The sequence below is a fragment of the Cheilinus undulatus genome, linkage group 4 (assembly GCF_018320785.1).
Source record: "Cheilinus undulatus linkage group 4, ASM1832078v1, whole genome shotgun sequence".
Classification (NCBI taxonomy): Eukaryota; Metazoa; Chordata; class Actinopteri; order Labriformes; family Labridae; genus Cheilinus; species Cheilinus undulatus.
This window is the reverse complement of record NC_054868.1, coordinates 9,402,844-9,420,816: the sequence shown is the minus strand read 5'-3', so window position 1 is coordinate 9,420,816 and position 17,973 is coordinate 9,402,844. Positions and strand designations below refer to the sequence as shown.

Here is a 17,973-nt window from a genome sequence, read left to right as displayed (position 1 = left end):
ATAAACAGCCAGCTGCAACCTGTTTATTAGGGAGGGGTCAATGGGACAGTCTAGAGAGAAGAAACAAACCACTGCTAATTTTCAGATCAATAATGCACAAGTCAAATGGTTTTCTTACCTGATATTAGCCGTGCATTTAAACTCATCTTGAATGTCATTTCTAGGTTTGTTGTGATGTCAAAATTTGTGTTTTAGCAAAGCACTTTGTTTTGATTCAGAACAGATACACTGAGATAAATCTTACTTTGTATTGTATTTGGCATTTTGCTGCTCTGTTTTTACATGAAAGGAAAATTGTTTTGTTTTAATCTCGGGCAACTTTTGCTGTATTCATTCAATGTAACGTGGGATTATGTTTCCTCCGTTGAAGAGGACTTTATGCAGAATGTATTCCTGTTGCATGGTACAGATAAAGGGGATCAGCTTCTCTAGCTGAAGGTAGATATTACACAAAAATCACCTGAAGCCTCAGTGGTAAGGAATCATTTTTAGCTTGCAGTACCTCAATGCAATCTGAAAACCCATTTCAATATTGAGAATAAACCTGAAGGAAGCTTGGGGTCATTTTGAAGTCAACAAGTTATTTAAACATATTTTGCATGAAGAGGTTTCCATATCCAAATCTATCAATAACTAAGAATGAAAGCCATGTCACTGAGGCAAACAGTTCTTTATGGTTTAAACTGATGCATCAAAAGTGGAGAAAAAAACCTCAGCTTTGATATGAAGTCTATGAAATACCTAGTACGTACATTATATTGGTGCCTTGCTCTTGTGGTACATAATCATCTCCATATCAACAATTTCCTGAGAAGTGCATTAGAATCATCTGAACAGAAACGGTTGCACTGTCTTTCGTTTGTCTTTTAAACGTAGATCTGACTTGATTTTTTTTGTTTGTTTTTCTTTGATTCAGTGATGTTTTTCTACAGGGCATAAATGGGCCTTTGACGTGTTAACATTGTCTCATTTAATTTATTTAAATTATGTGCACATATTTACACACTAGTAATAATCTCAGTTAGATTTATGAAGCCTGTAATGTTATGAAAATGCAAGTGAACTTTTATTCTCATTCATCAATAAAGGAAATTCTATGAAGAGTTTGTTTTTGTTCAATCAAGCTGTGGGTTTAATTGGTGGTTTTGCTTGGCAATAATTCCAGCAACAAAGTCGTACAGTTTCAACTTTTTTACTTGTTTGAACATATGCTTACAATTAATGAGTAAGGTGCATGAACTTAACAGTAACATTAACAGTGCTACTGCAAGGAAGTTTAAGTCAAGCAAAGTGCTAGGCATGAAGATCTCAGGATCTCAGAAGCTTGTTCCTCTAAGGTGCAAACATGCAAGAAGCCAATCTACCTCTGGCTAGTTAGCATATCTCTTTAACGCTAGAACACAGAGCATTACTTGAACAAACATTTCTGTCTTGTTACTTGAGCTAAGCAGGAAGTTTGGACAGATCAATGAGCAGCAAAATTCAAACTACATTAGCACACAACAAGAGAGCAACGATGCAAATGTGTTTCGCCACAGACTGTGTGACAATAAAACCTACATTGAACAGTGATAACATGTTAATCACTAACAGTGTGCAAGTTATTTTTTTTCCTACGTCTGCTTTTGCGATGCATTGTGATAATAGACCAGACGCTGACGATGGTGTGCAGAAGGTGCAGGGTGCGAGTGCGTCTTCGGCCACGGTGAGCGTTCGGGGCAGCAGCCCAGCACAACGTTCATTTGGTCTTCTGTGCCTTCTGTGCAGACTTGGTGATCTTACCGCTGGTGGGGGCCTTCTTTTCCACGCCTTTGATCACTCCCACCGCCACCGTCTGACGCATGTCACGGACTGCAAATCTCCCTGTGGAGGGAAAAGGGACAAAACATTTTTTTTCTTTATTGTCAGTATGATTACATCGAAAAAAGTCTTGTTTTGGCTCAAGATTTTACTGACTGTAGACCCAGGCTATTTGACTGGAGGTCATTTTTAGCGTCCCTTTTAGTGAACTACTAATACTTTAAGATGATCCACACAAGTTTTGTGAGCCGGCCAGGCCTGAGTGGGAGTCTCTCCAGTGAAAGTCCATCCAGTCCACTTAAGGGAATGGGGAAGTTGTCTTTTCGGACAGGACCATAAGGCACAAATATGATAGAGGAACGAAAATTGTTGAAAGGTTTGTGAACAATGGTATCAAAAAGGGAGTTCCCAGTGCCAGAGTGACTTATTGTCAGTCTTAAAACACTAGTTGGCATTAAACTTCAGTCATAGCATAGAGAGTAGATACATGAAAAACAAAAAAGGCCTTATTCTATACCATTTTCTCCTTTACATATGATAACCACTTCGACCAATACTTCTGGGCTTTATGACCATAGAATCTTAGGGAGAAGGTCAGCATTTCCATTTCGTATATTTCTTTTACAGTGGCTGTCCACTCTCTCACTGTCGGTGGTTCCCTCTTAAGCCATTTCCTTGTTATTGATTTCTTGCTGGCTGATCCACACAAGTTTAAAAAAAAAAAAAAATGTTAGTTTGTTATATTTGTATGATCATCATAACATTATTTCCAAGTTTGTTTGTTCCACCTTATGATGCTGCTGTTGTCGTTATACCATGTTTTCTCATTCCTGCCAACACATGCACTGCTCTCCTCTCCACAGTCTCAATGCACACATTAAGGTGCCAGTAAGCCAGACAACATGTCCCATTTTACTTAAAAACAAAAACAGATGCAGAGAGCAGACAGTTTAGCTGTGAATGCAGAGAAGAATGTGTTGTAATGCGTTTATGCAAGGCCTCTGGGCTTACTCAAGATTGAGTTAATTCAGTATCACGACTAGTGGTATGGATTTTAGGCAAAAAGAAAATGTCTTCCTACAGCAAAAACTGTCGAGGCATGTATGCTTGTGTCAACTGAAGAGATTGTTACAGATGAGAAAATCCAAAACTGATTGCTTGCTGGAAGCAATAAAAATTAGCTCACAGATGCTGTGAGCCAAGCAATGCCTCTACCTTCATATGGGATCCTTTTTTAGGAAGTGGCTCCCTGTCCAAACTAATAGAATAGCCCTGCTATAGACTTTTGCAGACATATCACTTCTACGACGTCACTCACCACAGTGGACGATGGAAGTGCCGGTGTGTTACCTGAGGCTACTACGCATTTTAGCTAAAAATTACATACCAGGTGTATCTGAGAGAAATAAAAGTAAGAGAAAGTAATAAAAAATAACTAAGCCTACTTTACACAAATTTCAGTAACTCCCAGACATAAGTAATTCACATCATCAAAGAAAGTGATGAAGAGTGGACTGAAAAAGTTTCTTCGAACACAGGCGGGGGACCTTAGAGCATATTAGCGCCTTACTTCTATCCACACAAATAAATCTGCATCTTCAGTTTCTAACCAGTTGCATTAAAGTCATAGTCATATAGGCATATATGTTTTGTGCCGATAGTAAGACAAGAATGTAAATAAAAGAAAGAAAATGCCAGTCGCATTTTTCATTCTAGTATGGAAATTACGCTTTCTTGGAGCATTTTGAGATTAGAGGGGGAAAAAAAGAACAACATACCATAAGGTAGCTGAATGGGAGGTCTCATTGTAATTATGAGGTATGGAAGTACCTATTTAAATGCACTGCCTTTAAAACCAAAAAATAAAAGCCTACAATTAGGTATTAAGAAACAAGGAAGGTGTAATTATCATTCAGGATGCTTATAATTATTCATTCTGATTTGAAAGCATTGATGAGTCAGTAATCACTTTACTGTTGCAGCTGATCAGCCATAGCTCATTATATCTGGCTTGTACTTTTTTAATTATTTATCTCCATATGTCTGAGAAGAATTCAGGTCAGACCTGGCAGAGTTTCAGAAACCCACATTTCAGCCAATACTCTCACGTTGTAGTTTGTTTAAGCATTTATCATGTAACATAATATGTGTGGCGAAAGGCTCCGACTTAATCATTCCTCACAGATTTTACATACAGAATTTGAGGAGTGATAACAGCTTAAACCCCCATTCAGAGCCAACAGGTGGATGATGGGGTGGAGGTGGGCTGAAGGCGAGAGCACAGAGTTGATCCAGGTGCAGAGATTGAAGCAGAGGAAGAGACCGGAAATCTTGCAGCTTAAATAGTCCACTAATTTAGGAGGACGTGAGTCATGTAGTTTGATTAAGATGCATGCCAGGTGCAAATAATTGCCCTCGATTATTGACAGAACTCGCAAGCTTTGTTTCATGTGATTAAATCTAAATATAAAAAACTAAAGCAAAAAACTTGCCTCTTCAGATGAATAGGCTATAAAAATAATTTAAAAAAACACACAAAATTTAAGGCCTTAAATTCATGCATTTGAGACTTTTAAACAACAATTTAAAAGCCTTAATTTTGGCTGAATTGATTTATCAACTTTTAATAATTTTCAAGACCCTGATAGTCTGCCAATTTTGACATACATATTTGCTACAACAAGTTAAAAATGGCTCTCTGTCTACCATTTAACTATTTTGGTTAGGAACCGCATGCAGAAAAATTAGGCAAACCATCTACTCTCTAGATTCTCCACATGTGAGACATGCATATTAGGTGCATGAGACGGTGCAGGTCTCACCAAGGCAATCTGAAAACCCTGACTTGTTAACATTCAAACAAAATGAAAATCAAGCCTTGTTGCAGCCAAAATGTGTGTCTCGTGCACGTGTAGTGAAAGCAGTGTTAATACTGGTGCTTGCTAATGTTAGTGCTATCCCATTCAGTGCCTCTGTTGCAGATGAGATGTTGCAATTGAAAAAGCTGCATTATGAGTCATAAAATGATCGGCAGGTTTCTGATATATAAAATGTGCTTGACAAACATTACCACAGGGAAACTAGTCAAGAGCAGTAGTTATTTAGTACTAGCATTAAATGAGTAACAGGTCTCTTTTGCCATTAAAACCCTTCACTATAAAAGTCATTAGTTGTTATTTTTCTAGAGTGCTTTTACTTGAGTGGAGGATTGACCAAAGTTTTCTGCTTCTTCCAAACTGCATTCAGATTGTTTTCACCCTCATTTATCTTGAGATAAGTAATAAAAGAAGACAAAAACATGACAAGTAGTAAAGCTGAGGTCAGACTACAAGATTTCAGGAGGATTATAGCCCAGCTCAACGATCAAAAGTGTTTCAGGTCCTCTGGCTGTGAATATCTGTCATGTAGTCTTTCACAGTGAACAAACAAAAATGCACCTGAGACACCTCATGACCTCCCAACAGAAAGTCTAGCATGTTTGCTTTTAGTCCTGCCTTCTATGATTTGTTCTGTGATGTCAGCAATGCTGTCCAATGAGAGCACAGAATGCTCTGCACGCACAGCAGTCACAAATGTAAACAAAACAAATGGCATATGGGGAAACAGAATGTCAAGCTCTTGAAACAACATTACTGCCTTTATGATGTGTTGTAGAGGAACGACTACAGTAGACTTCAGCAACTCAGTTAGACACTCCCATTAGCATTAGCATCAAGCTAGTATCATTCATCACAATTTTTAACAGGTATTTTTACAGTCCCATTCCCCAGTGTAATGAAGCCTCTCTTCTCTTCAATGCCATAACATTGGCCGCAAAGACTGATCGCGTCCCTCCATGTAGTCTGTCAAGTCTGTCCGTCATATCACAGCATGAATTTATGGCTCTTTGATCACCTACTCTGATACTGTGACCATTGTAACTGAAAAAGAAGTGTGTAGTCTGACCTCGGCTTCATACAAACATTACTTCTTGAGCCACATGCAGAAACACCTCTCAGGGCAGATAGCTTACCCAGTGGTGGGTACTCGGAGAAGCTCTCCACACACATGGGCTTGCCAGGGATCATGTCTACAATGGCGGCATCTCCAGATTTCAGAAATTTGGGATTGTCTTCAAGCTTCTTGCCAGAGCGACGGTCGATCTTTTCCTTAAGCTCTGCAAACTTACATGCGATGTGCGCAGTGTGGCAGTCCAGCACCGGGGCATAACCAGCACTGATCTGGCCAGGGTGGTTCAGGATAATCACCTGGACATGAATCAAAGGCAGATAAGCATGTAGATACTAAACACAGAGACATTGCAGCAAGAATTGAAGCTAACTCTGTCAGACCTGAGAGGTGAAACCAGCTGCCTCCTGTGGTGGATCGTTCCTGCTGTCACCGGCCACATTGCCACGGCGGATATCCTTAACGGACACATTCTTGACATTAAAACCCACATTGTCACCAGGTAGTGCTTCAGTCAGGGCCTCATGGTGCATTTCCACAGACTTGACTTCAGTGGTCACGTTGACTGGGGCAAAGGTCACCACCATTCCAGGTTTTAAGATCCCCGTCTCCACTCGGCCGACAGGTACGGTCCCAATGCCTGACAGAAAGATGATCAACTCTAAAACTTTTGTGTTGTTAATATTAATCCCATCTTCATTTAAAAGTTCTCTGATAAAGGTATGGCCAACATCAGAATATAAACAGCCAGTTGATTGATCTACCCACAACCAAAGACAAATTAAACATGAAAGACACCCACACCAACACGGTCTCACCTCCAATTTTGTAGACGTCCTGTAGAGGCAGACGGAGAGGCTTGTCAGTGGGGCGGGTAGGAGGCTGGATGGCATCCAAAGCCTCCAGCAGCGTGGTGCCTGAGGCATTACCATCTTTACGGTTGATCTTCCAGCCTTTGAACCAGGTCATCTGTGGAGAGAAAGGTTTACTGTGACAGCTTAAAGTTTAAGTCAATGATTAGAGAGAACAAGATGTGCACATGTACAGTATATTTAAGTTTCAAAATAATCACTCTTTTCTTTAGAGCTGACATCAGCCAGTGAGAAGTTGCTGTCATCGCTGGAAACCCCCAGCATTAATCTGAGTATATTTTTAAACATTACATTAAATTTCATGCTTTTTAAGACCATTTTCAAGACTCAATCAATTTATTTTAAGACCTCACAGCATTTTTCATTTTTACTAGGTACACTGGGGCCTACATGGCAGTGTAGGGGTTAGCGCTGTTGCCTCACAGCAAGAAGGTTCCTGGTTTGCTTCCTAGTCAGCAGTTTGCATATTCTACCTGTGCATGCATGGGTTCTCTCCGAATACTCCGGCTTCCTCCCACCACCAAAAAACATGCTCATTAGGTTAATTGGCGACTCTTAATTGGCCGTAGGTGTGAATGTGAGAGTGCCTGGTCGTCTGTCTCTATATGTCAGCCCTGTAATTGAATGGCAATCAGTCCAGGATGTACCCTGCCTCTTGCCCAATGACAGATGGAATAGGCCCCAGCCCCCTGCGACCCCCAACGGGATAAGCAGTATAGAAAATGGATGGATGAACAGTTACATTAGTGACGCAGTTCTATACCTGCTTTGTGCAGATTGTAAGATAAAAATGGTACAACACGGTCAAGAAAATGCAGATACTATTTGATACAGTAGTATGCAAATAGCGCCTTCTCTGAGACACCTGAAAGATTAACATTGCTAGACTCTGATGGAATTACACTAGTAAAAAGCTGCTTTTGACTTGCAAAATCCTGAAATTTGTTAACAAGTATCAACCCCAGCCTCAGCTCCAACATTCAACATCCAACAGAGAACTTGCATTTACCCCTCATCAGCATGCACTAGGAATGGGCGTTTGGAAGAAACCTGCCAACTTGAGCATCTATAATGTTAATGATCAATTATTTCATTAATCGTTATGTATGTTTAAAAACATACATACATGGGCATATATATATATATATATATATATTGCCCTATATAACAAAAACAGGTAACTAATGAATGTGTTTCTCAATTATTTATTTATTTTCACCCTTCGAAAGCCTAGGGCTCTTAAACATAAACAAGGCATGGTCCCACTCACAATGTCATGACAGTAGATACTGTTCTGCAGTGCAGGGTAAGACGTGTTTAGTCTGTTTATTAAATGCCAACATCAGATCGACTAAATTCCCCGTGAGCGACCAAATTCTTAACGACCAATTAATCGATCATCGATTAATTGTTCCCATCCCCAGCATGCACACATCACTCAATCACATAGGTAACTTGCTAACTAGAGAGACACAGCTGAGCTTTAAGGATGCACTGAAGGCTCAACAGGCTAGAAAAAGCATGCAGACTGACGTTAGATCTGGTAGAGTTCCATCAGAATCTAACTTATGATTAAAACTAAATGTAAAAACCAAAGCAGAAAAACTAAGACCTTATGCTCTGTATATAAGAGGTTTTGATACTTTTTAATGCTAAATTAATTTATCAAGTTCTAATACTTGAAGATCCTGCATACATCCTGTAAATGGAGTACGGAGTGAGTGTGGATAGAGTGTATTTTGCATAGGTAGCAGCAGGACAGGCTGCCTGGGCTTCTCAAAGCCTCACAGTCAAAACACCCAAGCCTGGGGGGTGTAAAATTGTCTGATTGGTCAAGACTTCACAAAATGTCAGTTTAGGTCCTGAGTTGTATTGGAAGTTGGATAAATAAATAAAAAGTGAAGTGTAACCTATTAAAAAATATTTTCAAAACTGTATGTTTACTTTTTCTGGCCCTTTTTGGGTCTCACCCCTGAAAAGTTCCCCATTTTACTGGAAAAAAATTAAGACTAAAACTACTTAAACTATACTAAAACAAAGCAATTTTTGCAAAATTAAGACTAAAGTAACAAACCAGCATGAAAAACTAATTAAATCTAAACTTAAATTAAAAAACAAAAGTGTAAATGTCCAAAACTATCATTGTCTTTGGGCCTTATATTGTTTTTACAACCACAATGGCGATGTGTGCATGCATAATAGTCACGTCCCAGGATGTGAGATGTATGATAAATATACAATAAAAGGCCATCTGATATGACCATCAGCAGTTAAAGAACTGAGAACTGTGCACGCAGAGTCTGTGTCACCTTCATGTCTTGACTACAGGGGATGCTGATGCTGCTGCCGTTACAGATACACTGGAATTACACAGGCGAATGCTGAAGTAAACCAGGCCAATCTAAAGTGAGAATCTCCCCATTATCTTGTCCCAGTTCTTTCTTATACACAGACAGGTAATGGCACACACCTGCTAATAGTTTACTTTAAAGCTCTAGATGTGCACCACAGTATGTGACAGTCTCAGCTGCTTACTGAGACTTTAAACAACAGTAACACTAACAGAACTGATGAGGTAGACTAAACGTAGCTTTGAATATCATCGTTTAAGTAACACATCAAGTAACAGTTTTATTTGTAAAGTTTATGTAGAAGTGTGTTGCTCCCATCTTTTCCTCCTCTCTGATTTTACCCCCTCCTACATGTGTGTCAGAAACATGTCTGAGGGCTGATCTAGTCTGTGATAGATTCCTTTTTTATTTAAATAAAACCGTACTACAGGGTGCAGGGTGCAGTTTAGCTCAGTTGGTTGAGTAGGCGCCCATATGCTGAAGCTATAGTCCTCGACACTGGTCACAGGCATGATTCCTGGTCTCAGTGCATGTTGGGACATGTCTTCCCCCACTCTTTTTCCCTATTTTTCCTGTCTCTCTTCAGCTGTCCTATCCAATAAAGGTAAAAAGCACAGAAAATAATTGCAATGTCAGTTTTTCAGCTGTATATTTAACAACTTAGTAACTTTGTTGTCCTCAGAAAATTTGAAGCATATGTTGTTTTTTCAGTTGTTAATGTACTTTATATCTTTATATTATCATATATATCTTATATTATTAATATGTTTGATTTTATGCATTTTCATTCTTTATATGCTCGAAGTCAGTGTAAATAAGGGCTCTCCTTCAATGATTTTTGAGTCTAAATAAAGATACATAAAATAAATAATTAGGTAGAACATGCCGCATAGACTGTTTCAATTATCCAGTGCATGGATATATTTCACATTTAAATGGTAAACCTCCCAGACAAAGCCCTTTGGAAGGGAAGGAGGTTTCAAGAAGTTCTCAACAGGTGATTGTCAAACATTTTAGCTTTCAAATTCATTATGGGCCAATCACACAGTAGGCCTGTGCAGTTCTTGTAGTAATCTGAACTCGGCAGGGTGGCAATGTAAGAACAGAGGAGACTGTTGGTGGATGAAACTCATGCTGAGGCCGGTCGGAAGATGTGCAAAAACATCTTCTTCACCAAGATGAAGTTTTCAGTGTGGCTCTTTGCTCTTGTTTTAATAAAGAAATGTGGCCCAGTTCTGATAAAAAAATGCCATATTCTATAGCTACATCTGAGCTAAGCACTACACCAGTGCAGACAGTGTATATACCAACTTACAGTACAACTAAACCCTGCCTGTGACTATAGCAAACTCATGCCAAAGCAGGTTAGGTAAAGAGCAAAAATATCCTTCCTTTCATGGAAATCCTTTAGTGCTCTTCTTGCTCTTAATCTTATAAATAAATGTGCTCGAGTTCTGATAGAACTGCCACTTTATGAAAGTAACACCTATGTTAAAAGCTAGTATATACACTGGTGGCAGCCACTGCTACCACCTTCCGGTACAACTAAAACTCACCCTAAGCTACCACCTTGTTCTCCTCAAATGTTGCTGATGGCATAATTGTTTCAGAGTTTTGACAGATGGATTTGCCTGATGAAAGGCATAGAACTGGCAAGTGATTCATAAAAGAGGTAAAATCCTAATTAATCTTAAATTTCATACACTCAAAGCCCAAACATATCCAAAACAATTCACAAGTTTGCAGGAAGGTGCTCAAACGTATTTGACTGTATCTACAGCTACGTTAACTTTTTTGTTTGTAAATCCTTTCTGCTGTGTCATCTGCCGAACTACCCATGACACAGCAGAATGCTCAAGCTCCTGAGTCATCCAGTTACACTGCTTTTTGGGTATTCCTTTGTGTATTTCGCACGCACAGAGCAGAGGAGAGGAGAGTGACAGCTTAAGAGGGTCGAAAACTGATACAGCAATAAAGGAAAATAAATTATTTAATAAAAGAGAAAGAATAGCGTGGTGCTCTAAATCCCCTGTGAATTAAACTCACAATGTCACTTCATCCTGATATCTCACAGTGGGAGTTATGAAATAATTAATGGTAATGAGAAAAGGAAGAAACTGGCCAAAGAAGCTGGCAAACTGAGTACTGTATCATCTTGTAAGAACTATACAATGCCCAAACCCATTTACAAGTGGGCTTCTTGCACAAATTGTATTCTGCCTTATTTGAGTACAAGTGAATTTGTGCAAAAAAAGCAAAAGAAGACAGATATCTCCATGAGGTTTCACCCTGTTTTATCAAAGTTTTTTTTTTCCTTAATATGTGGGTTTACTTCAAGACAAACTTTCCTTGTCCCTGACTTGTCTGTAAATACTCACATTAGGGCTGGGCTCCAGCATGTTGTCTCCATTCCAGCCAGAGATGGGCACAAAAGCCACAGTGTCAGGGTTATAGCCAATCTTCTTGATGTAAGTGCTGACTTCCTTCACAATCTCCTCATAGCGCTTCTGGCTATAGTTAGGCTCAGTGGAATCCATCTTGTTAATGCCCACAATGAGCTGCTTCACTCCCAGGGTGTAGGCAAGAAGGGCGTGTTCACGAGTCTGCCCGTTTTTAGAGATGCCAGCTTCAAACTCACCAACACCTGCAGCTACGATCAGTACGGCACAGTCGGCCTGATGAAGGAAGAAAAACAGAGATGAAATAGTCTCCTAACGAATTTTAAAATTTCTACTATGCATTTTTTTCACACTCTTCTCATTTACCTGAGAAGTCCCAGTGATCATGTTCTTAATGAAGTCCCTGTGTCCAGGAGCATCAATGATGGTAACGTAGTACTTGCTGGTCTCAAACTTCCAAAGAGAGATGTCAATAGTGATGCCGCGCTCACGCTCTGCTTTTAGCTTGTCCAAAACCCATGCGTATTTGAAGGAACCTTTCCCCATCTAGACGATATGAAAGGGAGGAAAGAAAAAGAAACATAACATGAACTTTACATCCCTGTGTCACTGATGCATTACGTCTACTGTTACAATATTAGCTAATTTTAAATAATCCCCAATAATTCTATGTATTTATAACTACCGTAGTAATTGCAAACCTTCTGCAGCAACAGAGTGCAAACCTGCTGCTTTTAAACACCAGAGGGGGAAAATGTACCACAACTTAAATCCAACTAACTGCTTGCATCAACTCCTTTTTTAAAAACCATCTCTTCTTGTAGAAATACTCCCACTGGATGGCCTTACAAGAGCAGATAGTCACTTGTACTGATATTTGACGAAATCTGGCACTGTTTTATATTGTTATATAGGTCGCCTGGTATATACAGTAAGATACAGCCAACATTTCAGATGAAAAACAAAGTTATTGTAAGCACTTTTTATGAACTTGATTTTATGGAACACACACTGAGTCAAAGTGACTGATTTCCAGCCTTATAATTGGTGAATTACTTCCTATAGTATGAATTTTTCTTATAAGGACAATGTAGCTACAGGCTGTGTAAGCTTCAGTAAATAAAAGTAGGGCACTGACAGGAATAGACACAATATGTCTAAGACAAGAAGTCCATTTCAATAGAACAAACACAGTTTTGCTATAACAAACTTCACCTACACAGACAAGCATGACAAATCGTGTTATAAACTCAAGTAAGAACAGCATGAGTCACATACCTCAGCAGCCTCCTTCTCAAACTTCTCAATAGTTCTCTTATCAATGCCCCCACACTTGTAGATGAGGTGGCCTGTAGTGGTGGACTTGCCTGAGTCGACATGTCCTATTACCACAATGTTTATGTGGAGTTTCTCCTTCCCCATATTGGCCCGCCCTGGAGGATTCTAGAAGGTAGCAGCAGAGAAAATAAAAAGTATGCATTAAGTAAGATCAGTACAGAGCCCTGTCAGCCATTAAAAAAATTTACACGATTTCCAATTTATATATTTAAACAATAATCTATCCATCAACACCTTAGAGCTAGCTGCCATAGTTGCAGAGGACGAACATTATTAATAATATAATATACAAGGGCATTAGGTGAAAAAAGATAATCTGTTTATTTTTAAGAAAAAAAAGTCAAAATATGTGTGTGTGTGTGTGGGTGTGTGTGTGTAGGGGGGTGAGATTCTAAGTTATTTATAAGTTATTTGTACGTTTTTAAAGTCATACATTTATAACAGTCTAAAAAAAACAGTAATCTAACAAAAACAGTGGTTGGATTTTCAGCCTTTGGACTTTTGGTTCATGTGCAAAAATGACCTTTAAAGTAAATAATCTTTTTAAAATTTTCTTGTAGATTAACAACTTTCTTTTAACCCAAGAATTTTGAGTTTTATCTTGAAAACTAACAGATCCTTCCTGCAAATTAACATAGCGTTTTTTTTTCTAGAGTGGCAACCTACATCGTCATTGTTATAGATGATTTATACATAGATCTCAAGTGTGTGTAGGCCTTTAATGTTAGGATTTTGTCAAAGAAACAATTGTTTAATTTTCCATGTGGGTCCTAGGAGGGCTAAGCTTTTTATAGATATGAGCAGGTGGGGGAAAAAAAGGTTGCGAACCACTGTATCAAACCATTTTCCATAGTTAAATCATGGTTTTTATTGCTTTTACTGTTTGTTTTTATCTTGTGTAAAGCACATTGAGTCTATATTTGTATGAAATGTGCTTTACAAATAAAGCTGAACTGAATTTAATTTTCCAGATCTGTTAATTGACACCTGCGCCACAATCCAGACCAGTGGTTTTCACATTTTATTTTACAATGGCACACCTAAGATCAAGCCAAAATCTGGAGGGACACCATGCTCATATCTATGCAAAATAGCCTCTTTAACATGTGTTAAATCATCTTAAGTTTGTTTTCAGCTGTAGTAATAACATATGGTTGTACAAATTCCAAGCCCACACCCAAACTTGCCTGGTGTGCCTTACCACACCATTTTAGAACCGCTGATTTAGACCATAGACTCTGACATACAGAAGCTAATGCAAAATGACAGTGCAAGACAGAAAGGCCTAGAAAAGGCAGCAGAGTAAGGTTTGTAATATGTAAACTAAAGTTATTAAAAGAAGTTCAAAAACATAATTTACGATAAGTATGCCTTTGATTTTGTGTTGTGCTATTCTAGTCAAAGCTAACGTTAAGCCTATTATTTTGCACTTCATTTTTAAGACCCTAAATGTCGATTTAAAAAAACAAGGAAATCAAAATACAAATTTCACTTAAGAGAAAGCCCAGCAGTTTTAAAATCATGCATTGTATTAGTTGAATCAATTCCTTCTTACCGTCTACTTGCTTTCGAAGACAACTGGATGATAAAGTTAGCTAGCTGTTAGAGTTTTTATGCCGGTTGAATCAACCGACGTCAGTCGTCACCCGCCCACAGTGGCGCGCGTGCACAGCGCGTGCACGCGCTGTCTGCTTGGTCAGCATTTTAAACATGCTGAACTTTATCAAACTGTGTAGACAGTATTTTATCTTAGTCAGTACACTAAGGCTCCATGATTTTAACCGAAAAAGTCACCATGTGTCAATCAAAAAGACAATACAGCAAATTTGCTGTATTGTCGTCAACAACTGTTCACAATAATTAACATATCAAGACAATAGCCCATTCACCTGCTATTCTCTTAATGGCAGTGGGTTTTAATAACGCATGTCAGCACAAAATGAATGACTGTTCAGTACATAATGAATTATGTTAGTTCTTATAAATATCTTTTTAGAATATGTCTGCATGTCTCAAAACTGTCTGGAATAGGTATTTACATGACACAGTGCCGCAATAGGCATACACTGCAGAGCCGAGGGCGTTTTTAAAATGTCTGCATGCCTCAGCATCCACCTTGCAGGCTGATGAAAGTACTATTTATCTTCCTGTGGCCGCAGCAGCAGCAGCACAATGATCGACGGGAAGAATCCCCTTGACTTTCAGGTTGAATATTTATCCGCAGAAACTGCGCCATACAGGCCTTGCCAGCCAACAGTCAGCTACGATGCCAATCCCCACCCCTCCTCGTTTCTTTGGCACCGCCGGCATTAATCAAATTATCATGACATCAAAACCACACAGCACTCAACTATCAATTTCCATCCACACTATGATGAGCTTACATAACAGCGGTAACAAACGTGCCTGGGATAAACACACCTTTACAACAGAGTTACTCCAGCGCACTGCCAGGAAGCATGCTGGATGTTATTGTTATTACACTGTAAAATGTCCCGTAACTTACCTTTTATTCACTCGTGTGTTCACGGCGATGACACAGGAGATGCTGCCTGCTGTGCTGCACTGACAGACGCAGCAGCAGATAACGCTGTGTCAACTGGCGTCAAACGCGTCATTGCCTGAAGTTACAAGGTTTGACCACTTGGTGGAGTGCTGCTCACAGAGGACATCACAGGCAGAGACGGAAATGCAGAGCTGAGATGGGCACTTTTGGTTAATTTCACCCACGTTACAAGGGTACTTTGTTGTACATACTGAATATAACTTTCATCAGAAATTTTCATACCAATATTTTTATTTGAAACTCCAGTTTAACCCCCTCAAAAATACCCTACCTTCCCTAAGTTGTGAAAGAAAGCCACTTATTCTGTCTATTTTTATGAAGAAATAGCCTGTCTCTCATCACAAACTTACATAGTATGGGGGGAGTCCCTCTTCACAGTGCAGAAAGACTGCTTTTAATCACTGGACATCATTTGTTTTTTGTGGTAACACATTCACAGGCATCTCTTTACTAAATCAGTGGCTTTATGATTGTCATTGTTATTGTTTAGGTTATTGTATAAGTGTAAACTTAACTATGTGGGGTTTTTTCTACTTGCGCAGCCCAAAAAAATAACAGACTTAGCTTTGAATCCATTTTACAAAAGGGAACACAAGCTTTTTGTGTAAACATAGTGGTACTGTGTATTCATATTAAGTGTACAACAATTAAAACACTAGTCTTCTCCCATTTCAGAACCCAACCTTTGAGAAGCAACAAAAATACAGTAGATAAGAACAAATAAGATAAAAGATTCCAGACAAAACCATGGAGAACATTATGACTGAGATGGGTCATTTTTGACCCTAAGATAGCACAGGGGTTAAATATGAAGCTCACTTTAACTGAATACAAAGTTAAAGCCAGTTTAGGGTCGTCTTATTGTGATGGGCATGGTATTTACTATTATTTCCAATGCCTTTAGTAATGATTCATTTTATCAATACAGCCAATTACATTTATACTTTCTTTCAAAGAACAGAGAATATACAAGTAGTCAATATGGAGATACAGTATGTTTTCATGTTCTGATAGTTTAGTCTTTTTGCATTATGTTGTTTTGGCAAAACCAGTTGAAATGCTTCTCTGCAGATTTTGTCATCTTTTTCTTATTCCTTACACCTACCCGGGTTGGAAATAATTTTTTTCACCTGCCTTCCCCAATGGCTGGTGGATTCAAAAATCTACCAGCCACTCAGATGACAAAACACATTGCAAACATTTCATACACAGAACAGAAAACACACGAAAGAAGAGAAGGAGAAAAAATAAAAATAAACAAAAAACAGAGGTCTAGTCCTGGGTTAAAGCATCTATAGAATCATCTACATCCAGTGCTTGTGTAGTTTTAATAAATTTCAGTGATTTTTTTGAAGCTTGTGAACTCATTTATGAAGACACAAAATAAAGGTCTCATTTTTATAAAACAACATTTGTGTATGTATTGTTTGGCCAGAATAATAATGGTATTATAAATGTTTTCCCTTTATCCATCCTCCATTAAAACACCGAACTTAATTATATCATAAATTAGATAGGGTGAATCTGAGTCTCTTTCAGATACCCAGTTTTGAAAACACCCCCAGAAGGATCTCATGTATTCACAATCAAAAAAATAGATGTTCTAAGGTTTCAATTTGAGATTCACAAAATGTACAATAGTTTTTTTTCAACATTAAATCTTTGTCCAAGAAAATCATTGCAGGGGTAAATGTCATTTATTGTCTTAATATGAGTTTATTTAGCTTTAAGAGAAACTGGGAGAGAAAGGTATCTAGTTCTAATTCTTCTAAACTGACCCTCTGAGAACTTTTGTACAAGGTTTCTTGTTTTTTAGCAAGAGAGGAAAAAGTTCCTTTGTGACAGCACTACTTATAATTTTATTTGTACATTTTTGTCCACTACTTTATTCTGTAAAAACAGCATAAAGAAATGAGACGTAGAATGATAGAAAAGGCCTGAAGTACTCAAGTTCTAGGTTAATATATGGAAACCTTTCAACTCAAAGAAAATACTGTCAACCTCCTTGTTTTGTTCTTAAACAGTTGACTTTTTATGTTATTTTGAAATATAAAGTAATTATTTCAGGTGAGTTACTATAATGATAAAGGTTATGCTAGAAAGTGTATTATTTTGCTGTCACATAGAATATTTCCTTATGTTCCCTGTCTAAAGACAGCAGGCGATCTTAGTCCTACTTGCCAAACAACATCAGAGAGAAAATAGATGTACCATTTTATTTACAGGGCTAACTAAAGTCAACACTAAATAATAGTTTCTCACAGTAATGTTAACAATAGATAGGGCTCTTTGGTCAGAGAGTATGTAAGTCTGCTTGGCTCTGCTCATAAAGCCAGTAGTAATAAGCATAAGACAGGATTTCGTTTATGCCGTTTACTGTCACAAAATCACTCTGTCCAGTTATTTCCGTTTACCTCCCCCAGTGGCTGGTAGGTTGAGAAAAAATCACCAGATACTTTCTGAAAAAAATCCACATTTGGCTGGTGGCGGCTGACAAGTTTCCCATCCTGTTATTTACCCATAACTGAAAATGACTCTCAGGGCACATTAAATGACAACAGGGCTCCTGCCATATAGACTCAGAAAGCCAAATATATAAATCAATCAATCAATCAATATTTGTTTTGACAGGCTTTCTACTCCATTTATGTTTCTGTGAGCCGAATGATCACACACAAAAAAATAAACTTTTGAGAAGG

General features: G+C 38.4%; 1 protein-coding gene across 2 annotated transcripts; it reads right to left on the bottom strand.

Annotated features, from left to right (window-relative positions):
• Positions 1–1,176: 1,176 nt before the first annotated feature.
• Positions 1,177–15,335, bottom strand: LOC121508107 (elongation factor 1-alpha 1). 2 transcript variants are annotated; one of them, XM_041784640.1, is made up of 8 exons: positions 15,215–15,335; positions 12,649–12,813; positions 11,737–11,916; positions 11,350–11,646; positions 6,567–6,717; positions 6,132–6,388; positions 5,813–6,047; positions 1,177–1,863 (listed from the first exon to the last, which is right to left on the bottom strand). In XM_041784640.1, the coding sequence occupies exons 2-8, from the start codon at positions 12,790–12,792 to the stop codon at positions 1,739–1,741; spliced, it is 1,389 nt and encodes a 462-aa protein (XP_041640574.1). In that variant the 5' UTR covers positions 12,793–12,813; positions 15,215–15,335; the 3' UTR covers positions 1,177–1,738. The 2 variants fall into 2 exon arrangements, with proteins under 2 accessions (XP_041640574.1, XP_041640573.1); XM_041784639.1 differs by lacking the exon at positions 15,215–15,335 and adding an exon at positions 14,264–14,455.
• Between the last annotated feature and the right edge of the window lie 2,638 nt (positions 15,336–17,973).